Here is a 15,884-nt window from a genome sequence, read left to right on the forward strand (position 1 = left end):
CCAGTAAGTTATCCATGTTCCCAATTGGATAATTTACATGCAAAACTCATTAAGGGCAATGCAAACCATCAAAAGTGGGGAGAGAAAGGATCAGGGGGAGGGAAGTGGGGCTAAATCAAAATGGAGTTGGAGGGGGCAAATCTCAGTTTCTGTGCTAAGTTAATTAACCTCTATCAGTTGAGAGTTGTGGATTCTATACTTCACCTCAGCAGGAGAATAAATGGGTCAAGATTCCCTTTCTGAATGTCAATCCAGGAGCCACTGCAGAAAAGACAGCAATTTCAATATCGCAGGCTCATGTTCAATACCCAAGGCCCACTGATGGGTGATGTCTAAGTTGGTGTTGCCCTTTAAGGTCAACCATAAAAACACCCAGCAGAACAGAATACCATCTGAAGAGTGGCAAAAGACTTGAGACAGCCAAAGATCCAAGCAAACAGCCAAATTACTAAGTTTCACCCATACCTCATAGTAGCTTTGAATTGCATTCCAAAATGCTTCATCTGCAATAATCTGTGTTTCACCATTCAAGAAGGCCTGAAATCGGTCTTTAACTGTCTGGAGCTGTTGCTTGTTCAACTGCAACAAAACAAAAGGAACAAGTTTATTACAATACTTGTCAACTGTTTTTAAAAGTACTTCTGTTCAGAAGTGCCAATTATCTAGAAATCTTTCTTAAAAGGCATCATTTTTTCTTGTCACACTACTGAATTACAAACTGGTGGAAATATTCCGTTGCAGCTCATCACAAGAAATGTAAAATATTCTATTTTTCATTGCATTTGCACCTCTCTGTTCTGAAGAGGCTCACTGCTGCTGGCATATGGTTTTATTGCTATGGGTTGCCATCTGGCATTTCACACAAGTGTTCAATTCTTGCACGCTTGACCCTTCAGTTATTACTTGCTCCTTGTTCCTGTCCAGTTAGCATCACTGATCTGCTCAGTCTGCCTCTAAGCCAAGCCACAGTGCTTACTTCTGTGAAACCCTCTGCTTTCAAAAGGTTGAACATAACACTCCGCAATCTTATTCTCAAGTTTCCAGTCGCTCTTCTGTTCCATGTCCAAATGTTATCACTTTCCTCTGAAGTGCTTTGGGATGTGAAGGGAAGGCCAAAAAAAATGTGTTTTGGTGGGAGGATGATATGAGCTGGTAAATATGTCTCCTAACTGTGCATTTCCTTGCACATAATTTTATTGGTCAATTATGAAGTAATGCTGCAACTCAAGAATTAGTGGACTTCAATCTGACATAAAACAATAGCACTAGAGGTCCATCAACAGATAAAGAATGCATGCTCAAACAAAACATTAATATACCTTTACAAAAGCAGGTTTTGTTTAAATAACTTAGCACTGAGGGCCAGCAAGAGTAACCACAACACTAAATGGTTTAAATTTCCAAGCATTGCAAGTGGCTCAGAACAGCCACCAGTTTTACCCAGCATATGCAAAAGATGGTCCAACTGGCAAATTGGCCATGTAACCTGATATGTGACATTGCAGCAGTCAGTCAGGTTTCTCCAAGATGTAGAAGAGGCTGAAACAAGCTGTCTTGGTGGCATACGGGCAGAGATTTCCAGCGAGCCAACAGATACTCAAGTGATGTGACAGCCTTGGCTGTAAACAGCAGAGAGTCGACCATTTTGTCTGCCTCATGTGTTTCTTTGGTAGAAGCTTTTTTAATATTTTGGACAAAGCAGGAACAGGAGCAAGTTAAAATTAAGATTGCTTTTCCCCTCCAAAGTGAATACAGCACGGTATTGTTTGATGCACTCCTTTCCCTTTGAACTTCTGTCCTGCATAGGATCCCTACAGTGTGGAAACAGGCCATTTTGGCCCAACACCAACCCTCTGAAGAGTATCCCACCCAGACCCATTCCCCTACCCTATTACTCTGCATTGCCCCTAACTAATGCACCTAACCTACATATCCCTGAATGCTATGGGCAATTTAGCATGGCCAATTCACCTTAACCTGCACATCTTTGGATTGTGGGCAGAAACCAGAGAAAACCCACGCAGACACGGGGAGAATGTGCAAACTCCACACAGACAGTTGTCCAAGGCTGGAATTCAGCCTGGAGCCCTACACTCACTCTCTGGAGGTCAAACAGCAATTGACTTTGAACCCCGGAACTATATACTGAAACAATTCAACAAGCTCAGCTTTCAGTCATGTTACAAAGACAAGCATGTTAAGTGCTGGTGCCCATCTCAGTGGGCTAATTGGAAGAATATTAAGCTAAGAGTGTAGCTTTGCCTCCTCCAGACTTTCCATTGCAAGTGAAGAGGTAACTATAATAGCATTCATAACCATTTAACATTATGAGCTTTGGGGGTTTTCTTTGTCCAGAGTTGACTAGAGGCAGCCCTTGGTGTCTTTTGCTGGAATATCTACATAATGCAAGGGGCCCAGAAGATTCGGAAAATATGATCAGCCTCAGCTATTTTATGAGTTGCCCAGAAAACCAGCAAGTTAGCCATTTTTAAAAGAAGTTAAACATGGAAAACTAAAACAAAGTAGAGTTTTGCTATTTATATATGCTATTTGTGCACCTGTATGGCACTGTACGGTTGCATCCTGATATCCAGTCACATTTGGAAAAGTAATATAGAAACGGTTAGGTTAAATAGACCAAGGTCTCGCTTCACTTCCACAATCTTAGTAGTCACATGAGACAACGATAATGGAGGTACTGAAGATTCATAGCAATCAATCTTTCAGTTAGTCTATGACATATGATCAAAACCCAAGTGATAAAACAACCTTGAGAACAATTGACCTAAAATAAAAATCAATCATACAGCATATTCTAAAACAATTTTTGAAATAAATAACAAAGGCAAGGCAAATGAAATACCTCTACATTTTATATTCAGTGGAAAGTTCACCTTGCAATCCAAGTTCAACATTATGCCATGCTCTAGCTCATGCGCTTTATGAACAGAAAACCTGATTACAATCAAACGGAGGGCATTGTTCTTTTCTAAAGGACTTGGCAAATGCCGTTAGAATGAATTTTGATCAATGCATCCTCACTAAGTAAGCAACTAAGACTTATAATATTATTTTTGCCAATGTTTGATTGGTGAGTTGGCAGATGTAATACAAAGGTTGACAAAAAAAAAGTTGCTCAAACATATAACCCATGTCAATAAGCAACATTCATGCTGAGCTTATAGTTCCTTTGTTCATAGTAATTACACTGTGGTGTAATGAATAATGCTATGCTTTACTAGATAGGAAATCTAGCTTTATGTTTAAGTAATATAGCATGCTAGTCTACTGTAATAGAAGTTAATCTTACCTCAAGTGCAAAGGATTTGTAAACGCAGGATTGCTATGGCAACCATTTGTTTAAAACATACCCATCAAACATGGAAAACAGGTACACATCGGGGAAATAAAGTTGCATATAAATGTTCTGTCACTGATTCTGTACCTAAATATATGATGACATTTTGAATTTAACTTTGTTCTCCTTTGCAAACATCATCACAATAAGTTGATCTTGAAAGCATATTAAAAATGAAATAATAACTGGAATATTAGGTTCAGTATTCAATTAAATTACTATAAATTTTATCAAGATTGAACTTCAAACTTCAATTAAAATTACATAAAGTACATTGTTGCATTGACTTATAAAGAATCCGCTCCGATGGTTATTTTATGAAATTGCAGTCATTAGCTGCATTTTTTCAGTCTCCATTAGATTTTCTGTTGTTTAAGAAAAACTGGCTTAATGAAGTCTTTTGTGTTAGCATTCACCCACTAGGATTTATTTCAGCAAAGAACTACTCTGTGAATAAATTTCCTTTTCCAAAAATGTTCACCTAACTGCACTTTCTATCAGACCACAGATGGTGATTGCCTGCAGCAAAGCTACGCTTCAGTCCCACTGACAATGTTAGATCTCCCAAACCACACCTGAACATCTGAAAATGGAGTGAACAGTTGGAAAGTAAAAGCAAAATGAAACAAATTCACTTCAAAAACTTTCACCACATTAACTGTGATGCAGTGCAGGAATTGAACTGGACAGAGAATAGAATTTCTTTGTTCTCAGCCTTTCTCAAATAAACTGACTGAAGTGTGAAATTAAAATGAACCTCTCAGCATGAAACAGTGCAAGTAAAATGGACACATTGGTACTCAGACAGACCTTAAATACTGTCCAAATTGGCTAGGCCCAAGGCCTCTGGTGTTCTGCTAGAATTCTTTATCCACAAGGTTGATTAAGAAAGGGGATGCATGTGACAGTAAATTACTGAAGAAAATGAGTAAATATGAACAACATTTTTTTTTAAAAAAGGTATCTTCTCGTTTTAAATAAAGAAATGATTGGGTACTGTGGGTTTGGGAGACTCTTCAAGGAACAATGTGGACTGTCAATACAGGAGAAAGTGGATACTGCAGAGGCTGGCGATTAGATTCAAGATTAGAGTAGTGCTGGAAAAGCACAGCAGGTCAGGCAGCATCCGAGGAGCAGGAAAAATCGACGTTTCAGGCAAAAGCCTGACGTGCTGTGCTTTTCCAGCACTACCTTAATCTTCACTGTCAATATAGGAGCTGGATCCATTCCTCACAAGGAGGTTAACAGATTGAACATTATTGAACACTGTTGCTTCAAGGAAATTGGTACGACAGTCATGAAGGAGAAATCTGACCAACAGTCTGAGGGGGAATGGGTTCAATTATAAAGGAATTGGCAACTTCAAACACTGTGTATTAGATACATATTTGAGCATTCTAATATCAGGCATTTTTCAAGCATTTATTTGATGGTTTTAGAGTAAGGTAGTAGTTTTGTCATCTTTGTGTTATTGTTTTATTTTCTCTTCCTTCTCAATCTGTTAAATCCGTAACTATTTTCTGCAAATATTTTAAGTAAACCTCATTATGTGTTAGAACCTTTCAAGTGAGTCAATAATTTATCCTCTTGTAATTCAAGGGTCGAAATGAACTATGTGGGTTTCCTCCGGGTGCTCCGGTTTCCTCCCACAGTCTAAAAATGTGCAGTTTAGGTGAATTGGCCATGCTAAATTGCCCGTAGTGCTAGATGAAGGGGTAAATGTAGGGGGATGGGTGTGGGTGGGTTGATGTTCGGAGGGTCAGTGTGGACTTGTTGGGCCGAAGGGCCTGTTTCCACACTGTAAGTAATCTAATCTAATCTAATCTAAACTTCAGCCTGAGTGAACGATTTATATTAAACAAAAACACAAGGCTTTTGGAACTGGGACAGAAAACTTTATTCTAATCTTGGTAGCTAGTAGATAATGGTGCTGCACTATGATTCACTAGAAGATGTATCAAAAGTGAGAGTTAAACAATCACAACAGAAATTTTGAATTGTTGCCCTGTTCCCACAACCAACCACAAGGAGCCCTGGTGCGTGGACCTCATGAGTAGCAGTAAAAGGTGATCAGTCTTTCCACAGGTTTTTCTCCCCCCATGGGGGGAATCAGTTGGACCCAGGCCCAGATCCATTGCTTGGAGGCTTCAGTGTCGACAGTGGTGGAGGCCGGAGCCAGGACCCCAGTGCTGCCTGGAGGAGAGTCAAAGTGGGGAGCAGGAGATTCCAGACCAGCTCAGACACAGCACTTGTGGGAGTGGTGGCGACATGCAGAGCTGGGCCTGTAATCTAGGCCCTGGAGCCCATTAGAAACTCCAATCAATGTCCAGCAATAAATGGAGTAGCAGCAGAGGGTACGAGAAGAGGAAAGATGAACTCCATTGCAGCAAAATCTTTCATTATGTTCCAGCGTTTCAAGATGGTGCCGGAGCATGACAACAATTTGCAGTTTGCCCACAAGAAAGTACTTTTCACTGCATTTTTATATACGCGTGAAAATAAATCTAATTCTAATTCTAAACTAAGGCTGGTCCTGTGTGAGGAGGCAGCACAAGGTCAGGGCTGCCAGTATTACCAGGGCTGGGGACACTTGGCAGCTCAAGGCAGGATGAGTGGGAAGAGGGAAGAGCGCGGGAGCCGGAACAGTTGAGCTGAAGAGCACGTCAGAGTTTTCGGGTGAAAAGTTAAAACTTGGGAGTTGTAAACAAAAGAAAGCAGAATCAGAACTGAAATAATAAACTGCAAAGAGGCAAAGGCACCTGTAGTGATCCCAGTGAACCAAGACCTGAACAAAAACTCAGCAGCTCCTTTCCTCTTTGCTCTACATTATTGCACTACTCCCAGAGACCAACAGAGAAGTGGTAAGATATTGTGCAGATCCGAAATGTTTCATTTCTGCCATGCATTCCTAATCTGCAAAAATAAAAATTCAGAATTACAAAGAAGCATGAAGGAGAAAAAGTAAAACTTACCCTAAATTACTGCCCAGGATCACAACACAAAAGTTGCTCAGGTAAAGGACAATGAGGTAGAAATTTTGAATCAGCACAGAAAGCAGTTTAGTCACAAGCATCAGAAATTGAAAATTGGGTTTTAGTGAAAAAGGAAAAAGTATTTTTGTAGTAGATTTTGGGGCAGGGGAGTAAAAGGAGATCATATTCCTTCTTTAATGTTCTATACAAGTCATTTAATGTTCATGCACGGTCTCTTTAAAAAGCTTCTATAAATATTCCAGTACCATTGCTTTGACTCAGATCCTCTTTCTCAATTATTGTCACCCTTTTGTGTAAGACTGCAACAAATATTTCCTTTAGCTATAAAGCTTAATTTCTTCAGTTTGTTCTGATTGTCCTTAAAAACAAACAAGTAACTCATTTGAAAACATACCTTAAGTAAGAAAACAGGCTGAATTTCAAGCCCTCCTTAAAGACAGGAACAATGTTGAAAGTGTGCTGACGTTACAAGACCAGTCAGCTTGCTGAATCACTGGCATGGGCATTTTGGTTGCTGCAGGGTCAGGGTTGGGGTTGGGGTCAGCAAAGACTACCCAGCCCAATATGGCAGACAGACAATTAGGCTTAAGAGTCTTACTCATCAGGGACTGAGCCCCCAGATAGGGAAATTCCAGTTGGTTTAAAGTTTCATGATCAAATGGAAGTGGATGGGGTCAGATCATCTGCCTGGAAACCGGTTCCCATGAAGCTGGATGCCAGCATTCTAAACAAAAGCTTATATGGCTTTCCCACCTGTCTAGGTGAAAGTACAGCCAAATGCTATACTAAAGAGGGTCCCCTCCACTCCCACAAGTGGGTGACTGAGCTGCTCCCTTAATGTTTAAGGTAACAGTTTTAAGAAGTGACAAAGGATGCACCTTCCAGTTGAAATGCCCACTCAGTTACTGAAACTGCTTTGCAGTTGTACACTCCTTTGAGACATATTGGTCCTCCAGCTTCAAAATGTTACTCTCTACCATTTATTGGACAGTCAACCTGCCCTCATCTCAATTCAGGGAGCTGTCTGGCTACAGTTTCCTGTTCACGCGGCAAAAAATTGAGCCCAAAAATAAAAGTGACGCAATTTACTAGTTCTGTGCCATTTTAACAATTTTATTCACTGTGTAGGAAGATTGCTGACTTGGTTATTGGGGTAAACTTTCATTGTTACAATTGTGAAGTTCTGGCTATTCCAACACTATCATGCTGACAACCTTATGGCTTTAGTAAACTAAAGGTTCAGGGCAATGCTTCTGAGATAGCCGCTCAAATCACACACCGACTACAAAAAACCTTATGGCATCAAGTCAAACTTGAGTATAGAGAACACTGCACTCATTCAGGTGTTGACTGTCACTTAGAAATTGAAGATTATAAGGACACAAAGATAATAAGGACACAAATGCATTCTGGCAGGGGCTTCAAAGTCCAACATCAAGAATCTGTCAGTAGTGTCAACAATAACTGCCAGACCCCTGCAGGAAATACCTGGGAGATTGACACTGCAGCAGGTAGTAAGGGAACCAACAACATAGCATATGGTGTCTCCTTAACTCAGGAAGGATATTTGTGCCAAAGCAGAAATGCAACAAAGCTATGTTTCCAGGATGGCAGGGTTGTCTTCTGGAGAGAGGCTGGGTAAATTTGGCCTGTACTTTCCAAGTATCAAAGTGAGGTGATCTCAGTGAATTCTATGACACATTAAAGGGATAGATGGAATAGATGTTGGCATGATATCTCCTCTGAATAGGGAGTCTAGAACCATAATTTAAAAATAAGTGTGCGTGTGTGGGGGGGGGGATTGCCATTTAGAATGGAGATGAGGAGATTTTCTTTATTGGAGGGTTATGAATCTTTCAAATTCTCTACCCCAGGGGGCTATGGAAGCTCAGCCATTGAGAATATTTAGACATTGATAAATTTGGATTACCAATGGCATACAGGGCAATGGGAATAGTGTGGATGAAAGGGACTAATGTGTTCAATCAGCTAATGTAATATTAAATAGAGGGGCTGACTCAATGGAATGTATGGCCTATCTTGTTCCTATATTCCTAACCATCTCTAGCTGTTTTATCAATAACCTTCTCTTCATCAGAAGTGGTGACAGTTGCTGATGATTGAACAATGTTCTGTACCATTCATGTGCCTCTGATACAGAAGCAGTCCATAACCATATCAGAAAGACCTGGATCAGCTGTACAATCACTGACTACAGGTTAGAGGCTAAGAACTCTGCAATGAGTAACTTGTCTCCCGACTCCCCAAATCCTGTCCACCATCTACATGGGACAAATCATGAGTGTTATGGATTACTCTCCATTTGTATGGATTAGTGAAGAAAAGCTGATTGGCACCCTATCCACGAACTTCAGCATTCACTCTCCTCACCACTGACACACAATTCTAAACCCATTACCCATATCCAATGAAAAGAACAAAGAAAGCAAAGGTATGGTAATACCACCAGCTGACACAGTGGTTAGCACTGCTGCCTCACAGCGCCAGAGACCTGGGTTCAATTCCCACCTCAGGCGACTGACTGTGTGGAGTTTGCACATTCTCCCCATGTCTGCATGGGTTTCCTCCGGGTGCTCCGGGTTCCTCCCACAGTCCAAAAAATGTGCAGGTCTGGTGAATTGGCCATGTTAAATTGCCCGTAGTGTTAGGGGCAGGGGTAAATGTAGGGGAATGGGTCTGGGTGGGTTGCGCTTCGGCGGGTCGGTGTGGACTTGTTGGGCCGAAGGGCCTGTTTCCACACTGTAAGTAATCTAATCTTAAGTAAGTCCCCCTCCAAGTGATGCACCAACATGACTTGGAACTATGTTACCACTTCTGAAGTGCCACTGTATTAAAAACCTGAACTCCCTTTATAATAGCACTATGGGTTTACCTTCAATGATATCTTCTCAAAAGGAAATTAGGAATTAGCAGATGCTGCTCTTGCCAAAAACGTTCATATTCCGTGCACAGTTTGAAAGAAAAGTTCAAAACCTCTGGACATGATTATAGAGAAAATTGACTTGAGTGATTGGAGAATGATATTAACATGTATGAAAGCTGATTCAATACACTGCATAAATTTGGACTCGAAACATTTGAGAGGACTATTTGCTTTATCATCTTGGTTATACTGGAAGATGATAGCCGTTAGCAAACGTACACTACCCTTTGATCCTTTGATTGGCTTTAATCAAAGCAAGACAGATCAAAAAGAATAAAAACAGTATGATTAAAGTATCTTACTGTGATCTCTATGACAACAATCTGGAGACATCTTGTAAGTGAAATAATTCCACAGTATAAGCCAAAGAGTCATCAGTGATGCCATCAATGAATTCTATTATTTTACTGCATTTTAATTTGCAAGAAGAGAGAGTTTTGTACAAGTTTTAACAGCAGCACAGTTTGATTAAAGAAATCAATTATCCTTTGCTTCTTTGTTTGGCAAATTTCTTTAAAAAAAATTACTTGAAAGCAGCAAGAAACTGTGTGACAGATTGATCATGTTTGGCTTCATCTTTTTCCAGAAGCAAGTTAACCATTTTCAGAGAAAGCAGATTTTAGTTTTTCTGTTACTGGATTCACTCTGTTTAAATCTTTACATTTTTTTTTAGTAATTTATGATAGTTATTTCTAAATGACTTAATCTAAAGTGACTTCAGCAAGCTATGGATCATTTTTTGTGGCATTTGTTGGAGCAGGTGATTCAACTGTACTCGGAATTTAAGACCTTATCTTCATCATTCAGTAGGTATCAATTCTCCCGTCCTGACAAAAACTGGACCGCGCTTGTTACTACTACGGTGTTGGTTTTAACATATACAATGTCATTTGTCGCCTTCTAAGACATTGTTTAGTGATGACAGGGCACGTCAGAAAGAAACATTGATGAAACTAAACATGTAGGAGTAGTTAATTTTAAAGAAAAGTTCTAGTCTATTACGATACATCAAGGAAGGATGTTCTGGGGAAACAAAAATTAAAAACAAGAAGTCCAATCACTCCAACAATATTAGTCCAGCTGAAATCTATTTCGGGGTTAGGGACAATAAGACCATTGTATTATTGCACAAAGTGAACTTTCTCTGAAATTGGAATAGTTTTAAAATACTATAATCATCTCAGACTATGTCGTAGGATAGTTTAGCGAAAAATGTACTAGAAGAGACCAAGTAAAATGAACAAAAAATTACTTGTCAATATGATGTTGTGATTACCAGCTAAAGTTCCTCCAGAGGTCACAACAGCAATGTAAATGGTGTACAAAATTGGCTGAGGGTAAGCAATTGAAGGTATAAAATAGGAACATGGAAACTACATCAGAACATGAAAATTTCTTTAGGTGATTATGCGATAATTGTAACCTTTTAAAAGTTAGTGAAAGGATAGGTAAGTCCATCCATGAATGGCATAAATCAGATGAGCATGGTTCACCAAATATGCAACTTTAGCCTGACTACATACAGGAGTGTATTAACCTGGTATTAATGTACATTCCAGTGAAAGTTAAAAAGGTTTAAGTGAGAATTGATAACTCTCCACTGGAGATGTATGTGTCCATATGCCTGTAGAAAGCCAAATTAACTTGCAGCTTATTGCATGAGAGGAAGAGGGACATCAGGTCTGACAAGTGCCTCTTATGAATCATTAGTGGCTCATCCTCTCCTATGGTCAACTAAACAGGCCCCTTAGAACCAACATGGGATAGATGTTTTGAATAGTGTCCTGTTACCAATCATTAGCTGATTCCACAACACACAACAGAAGCAGCAATCTGAATACCATTGAGCATCACTGGACAAAGGGCAGAAACACCAGATTATTAAACTACTGCATGCCTAACCCTAACCCTATTGCAGTTGGGCTAAAGTTGTGGGCATCCTCATGAGACAGGGTGTAGAAGTGACTACTGCAGCTTGCAAGTCAATCCTCGAGGCATTTGCTGCGTATTTCAACTGAAAACAAACCTTGTAAATGAGCGAGTGTGATTTGACGAAAGTTCTCAGTGGCTAGGGAAATCCATAGAATAGCTCATCACTGACCTTTTTAGCACATGAGCCATGGGGATGGGGAAGCATTAAACAACAAACTCATTCACAGAAAGGCAATGGTAGGCAGCTGTGATGAGAAGCCAATTTGACTGCGGAATAAGTAATTCAGTACATGACACAGGCTTAGGTCATATTTTGTTTTTTTAAGAAGAACGAACTAGTACAGCAGCCATTTCAAACGCTCATATGATGCAGTAAAGCAATACCACAGGTCCATAAATGCTCAACAATGCAGAAAGACTGCAGATTTACACATCATCGCTACAAATGCAGCAGAAAAGAAAAATCCCAGAAAGAAAAATGAAAAAAGTTCTCAAAATTCAGAAAGATCAATAAATAAACAATGAACAGCTAGAAAAGGAAAACTACTTTCTTGAATGAAGTCAAGGAAGGCATTTAGAGGTTCTTAACAGGCAAATTGGAAGTGAAGAGATAAAGATTAAACTAGAAACCAGATCTTCAAGTATAAGATCAGTTCACTACTACACTAAACCAGAAAGGGTGAGAGACCAACAAGATTTTCCATGTCTAAAAGAACAATACATCTTCTCCTTCATGTAGGAATGCACACACTCAATTAGGTCTTTGGAAAGCAGGAATGCAGTATCACAGGGCAATAATGGAACTGCATTTCATCAATAGTTCCCACAGTTCTTACAAAGTCCATGAAGCTCGAGGAGGAATATCACATCATCTTATTCAAGATGCCATGCCAGTACATTTGCGCCCTCCCAGGAGGGTTCCACATTCATTGCTGAATTTAAAGCATGGCTCAACAGCATGGTAATACCACCTATCACAGAGCCTATAAGATGGTTTATCGGGCTTCGACAAGTCCCCAAGTCAAATGATATGCTCAGGCTACACATAGACCTCATATTCAATTGAATAAGGCTGTGCATAGGGAAACCCACCAAAGTTTTTCAGTGAATGGCAGTCTGGTAAAACTAGCCAAGAGCATACTCATCATGAAGTTAGATGCTTATAGATACTTTTTTGCAAACACCCCAAGACTGCAAGTCAAGGTTATTATTCATCTTCATTGCACCTTTTGAGCAATTTTGCCTTAACTTAGCCTTTGGCCTATCATCAGCCCCAGAAATATTTCAATTTGCAATCATTCATTTTTCAGAAGGGCAAAAATTGGATTAATCTATCATGTAGATGACATATTCATACAAAGCATTATAAAGCAAGAGCACAAATCAGTGCTTTGAAGTTCAGAAAGCATTACAGAATGCAGGCTTCACTTTGAATAAAATGTATAAATTTGCCTGGACTGAAATTAGATTCTTGGGCCATTTCACCAGAGAAGACTCATCAGAACATGAGCAGGCTGTCCAATCCATCGAGCCATTCAATTAGATCATGGCTGACCATCCATCTCAATGGTATTTTTCCTTGACACCATTAGTCTGCAGAAATCTATTGATTTCTATCTTAAACATATCAAAAATTGAGCTTCAACAGACCTCTGGGGTAGAAAATTACAAAGCTTCACCATCTTTCAATTAAAGAAATTCTCTCTCATATCCATCTTCAATGGCCTCCCACTTATTCTGGGGCTAGATTCAGCAGCTAGGGAAACATCTTGTCCATACCCACCTTTCTAAGTTTCAATTTAGCCACCTCTCATTCTTAAACTCTAGAGAATACAGATCCAGGTTTCTCAACCTTCCTACAGAAGACAATTCCACCATCCCAGGGATTAATTTGATAAATTTCTGGTGCACTCCCTCTACGGTAAGTAAAGTCTTCCTTCGATGTGGAGACTACAGCTATACACAGTTCTCCAGATAAAATCTGATAGCTATTCTATTCTATACAAACTGCAGTAAGACATCTTCACTTCTACTTACTCAAAGCCTCTTGTGATAAAGGCCAACATCCATTTGCATTCCTAACTGTTTGCTGCAACTGCATGCTAACTTTTAGAGACTCATGAACAAAGATACCAAATTCGTTTGATATCAGCGCTTCCCAACCTCTCACCAATCAAAAAAAATACTCAACCTATGGGTAACTTCACACTTAGTTACATTGTGTTCCATCAGTCACGTCCTTGTTCATTTTGCTAGCAAGTTTAAGTCTGCTTGAAACTTCCCTGCATCTTTCTTACAATGTACATTCCCACCTGGTTTTGTGGCATTAGCAAATTCTGAAAATATTACATCCCAGTCATTCAACAGTCAACCAGGGTCAGGGTAACAATAGCTAAAAGCTAGTCTATTTCACATTCAGCATCAACTGGAACAGATTATGCAACCAGAAGGAAAGAGAGAGAAAAATGTTTTAGCAGTAAAGTGGGAATGTGAATGTTTCTCGGACTACCTGATGGGATTGAAGTTACAAACTGAGACAGGACACAGATCATTGTTACACTTTGTTGCCATGGAGACAGTCAAAATGCTATTATGTATCCAGAGATTCAGACTCAGATTTATGTCTTATAAAGTCTACATGCCCGAGTTTTTCCTGGTAATAGTCTGTGCATTCTCTTGATGACGATTTAACACTTATTGAGGTAAAAAAATGTCAGTTATAGATTGTTTACCAGCCTTTGCAATGTAGTTGCAGGAAATTTGAGAAGCATAAAAAGCAGCTTTATGGACTCATCAGGAAGTTTCACCTAGATGGCTCGTACAATGAACAAAGGAAACATTTGGCGATAGGAAGTGATCTTCTAGGTTTCAATCTGTAATATCAAAACTAATGAGCGAATAATTCATAAAATCTGCAAAGGCCACTTGGCGAGCTCGACACGGGCTATTCCCTTCGGCTGTAAGGTGACCAGTCACTTCAATTTCTTTTGAAGATTTCATATCATTTTGTCATAATTAATAGCCAGACACCAACAAAACACTTAGCTTCTACTTTTCCAAACAAAGGTTGGGACTAGACCAAACCCACTTCCAAGGTAAAGGATACTTGGTCAGGGTAGGTTACTGTACAGGTGGAAATAAACTTCTAAACTCCACACTTGTGCAATTGTGGCAGTAATCAAAGAACTAAAGAAAAGTTTTTCCACTCAAGGGTACTGGGGCGAGACTGCTTCAGGCAACAGTCCCCAGGTTGTGAAAAAAATACTTGCATTGATTCACAGTAGAATCAATTAGATATCAATCACATCACTCTTCCTTCACCCACAGGGCAACGGAGAATAGGAGAAAATGCATCAAGCCATGAAGTTGTTGGCAATCAAAACAGTGACTGGAATTTAGCCTCAGTGAATCACTGATAAAAGAATTACTTAAGGGCAGGTGTTAAAAGCTGAAGGTCCACTTCCACAACAAAACTTTAGATAAAATGTTACCTCTCAAGACCATGTGGGAGAGAGAATGATTGAGGAGAGACGAGCTAACAAAAGAATTGGTAGAATTGGCTTGCTAGGACCATACCACACCACATTTGTGGTCTGAAGTCACACAATTCGGATCAGATAAGGGTGAGAGATTTCCTTTCCTAAAAAGGAAATTTGTGAACTACTTGGGTTTTTATGACAATTAGCAAGATTGCCATTCAGTTAGCTTTCCATTTTCATTTATATTTACATTTCACCATTTGCCATGCCCAAGACATTAGCCTCGGCCTTTGCAAAACTAGTCCAGTGCATTACCACTATGTCTCCATCTGCACTAAACATTCAGAGTATATGAAGGACAGGTCTCAAAACATACTCAGTTGTTCTACTCTAGAAGTACAATGCTCTTCAATGGAGTCCAGGTATACACATTCTAGTGAGTTCTATTTCAGCCATCCACACACTGTAAAAACCCTCTTAACCTTTGCTGACTTGTCTTTATATAGTCATAGTCATAGAGATGTGCAGACCATACGGTGCAATTCCTTCATACTGACCATATACCTGAGGCTAATCTAGTCCCATTTGCCAGCACCTGGCCAATATCCCTCTAAACCCTTGTTTTTTTTTCACTTTTTAAAAGTCAACCTGTTCAAACATGTCAATTCACACCTCCACGTGAAGTGGGACATGAATCTGGATCTTCTGGCCCAGAAGCAGGGACACTACCACTGCACCAGAACAATTAACTTTCATTAGTTCACAACACCCATTTGCATTGTACTAGATACTCAGCATCTTATTAGACATTAACAGTTACTGAAGAACAGTATTGCATGAAATGGTTAATGTGCCTCAGGAGAACTAGGAAAGTGTTAAACCAAAAATGGAACAATTGTTCCATAGAAGATTAGATTAGATTACTTAGTGTGGAAACAGGCCCTTCGGCCCAACAAGTCCACACCGACCCGCCGAAGCGCAACCCATCCATTCCCCTACATTTACCCCTTACCTAACACTACGGGCAATTTAGCATGGCCAATTCACCTGACATGCACATCTTTGGACTGTGGGAGGAAACCGGAGCACCCGGAGGAAACCCACGCCGACACGGGGAGAATGTGCAAACTACACACACAGTCACCTCAGTCGGGAATTGAACCCAGGACGCTAGCATT

The 15,884-nt window shown here is 39.9% G+C and overlaps 1 protein-coding gene across 13 annotated transcripts in view; it reads right to left on the bottom strand.

Moving 5' to 3' along the window:
• cadps2 (Ca++-dependent secretion activator 2) overlaps positions 1 to 15,884 on the bottom strand; it is a 718,900-nt gene that overhangs the window by 543,917 nt on the left and 159,099 nt on the right. For all 13 annotated transcript variants that reach the window (XM_087997417.1, XM_087997409.1, XM_087997412.1 and 10 more), the window contains exon 2: positions 466 to 579. In XM_087997417.1, the coding sequence (XP_087853543.1) occupies positions 466 to 579 (114 nt within the window). The remainder of the gene's footprint in view (positions 1 to 465; positions 580 to 15,884) is intronic.

The sequence above is a fragment of the Chiloscyllium plagiosum genome, unplaced genomic scaffold (genome assembly GCF_037043375.1).
Source record: "Chiloscyllium plagiosum isolate Xiang-an unplaced genomic scaffold, Cpla_swu_hap1 HiC_scaffold_19, whole genome shotgun sequence".
In the NCBI taxonomy this organism is placed as follows: Eukaryota; Metazoa; Chordata; class Chondrichthyes; order Orectolobiformes; family Hemiscylliidae; genus Chiloscyllium; species Chiloscyllium plagiosum.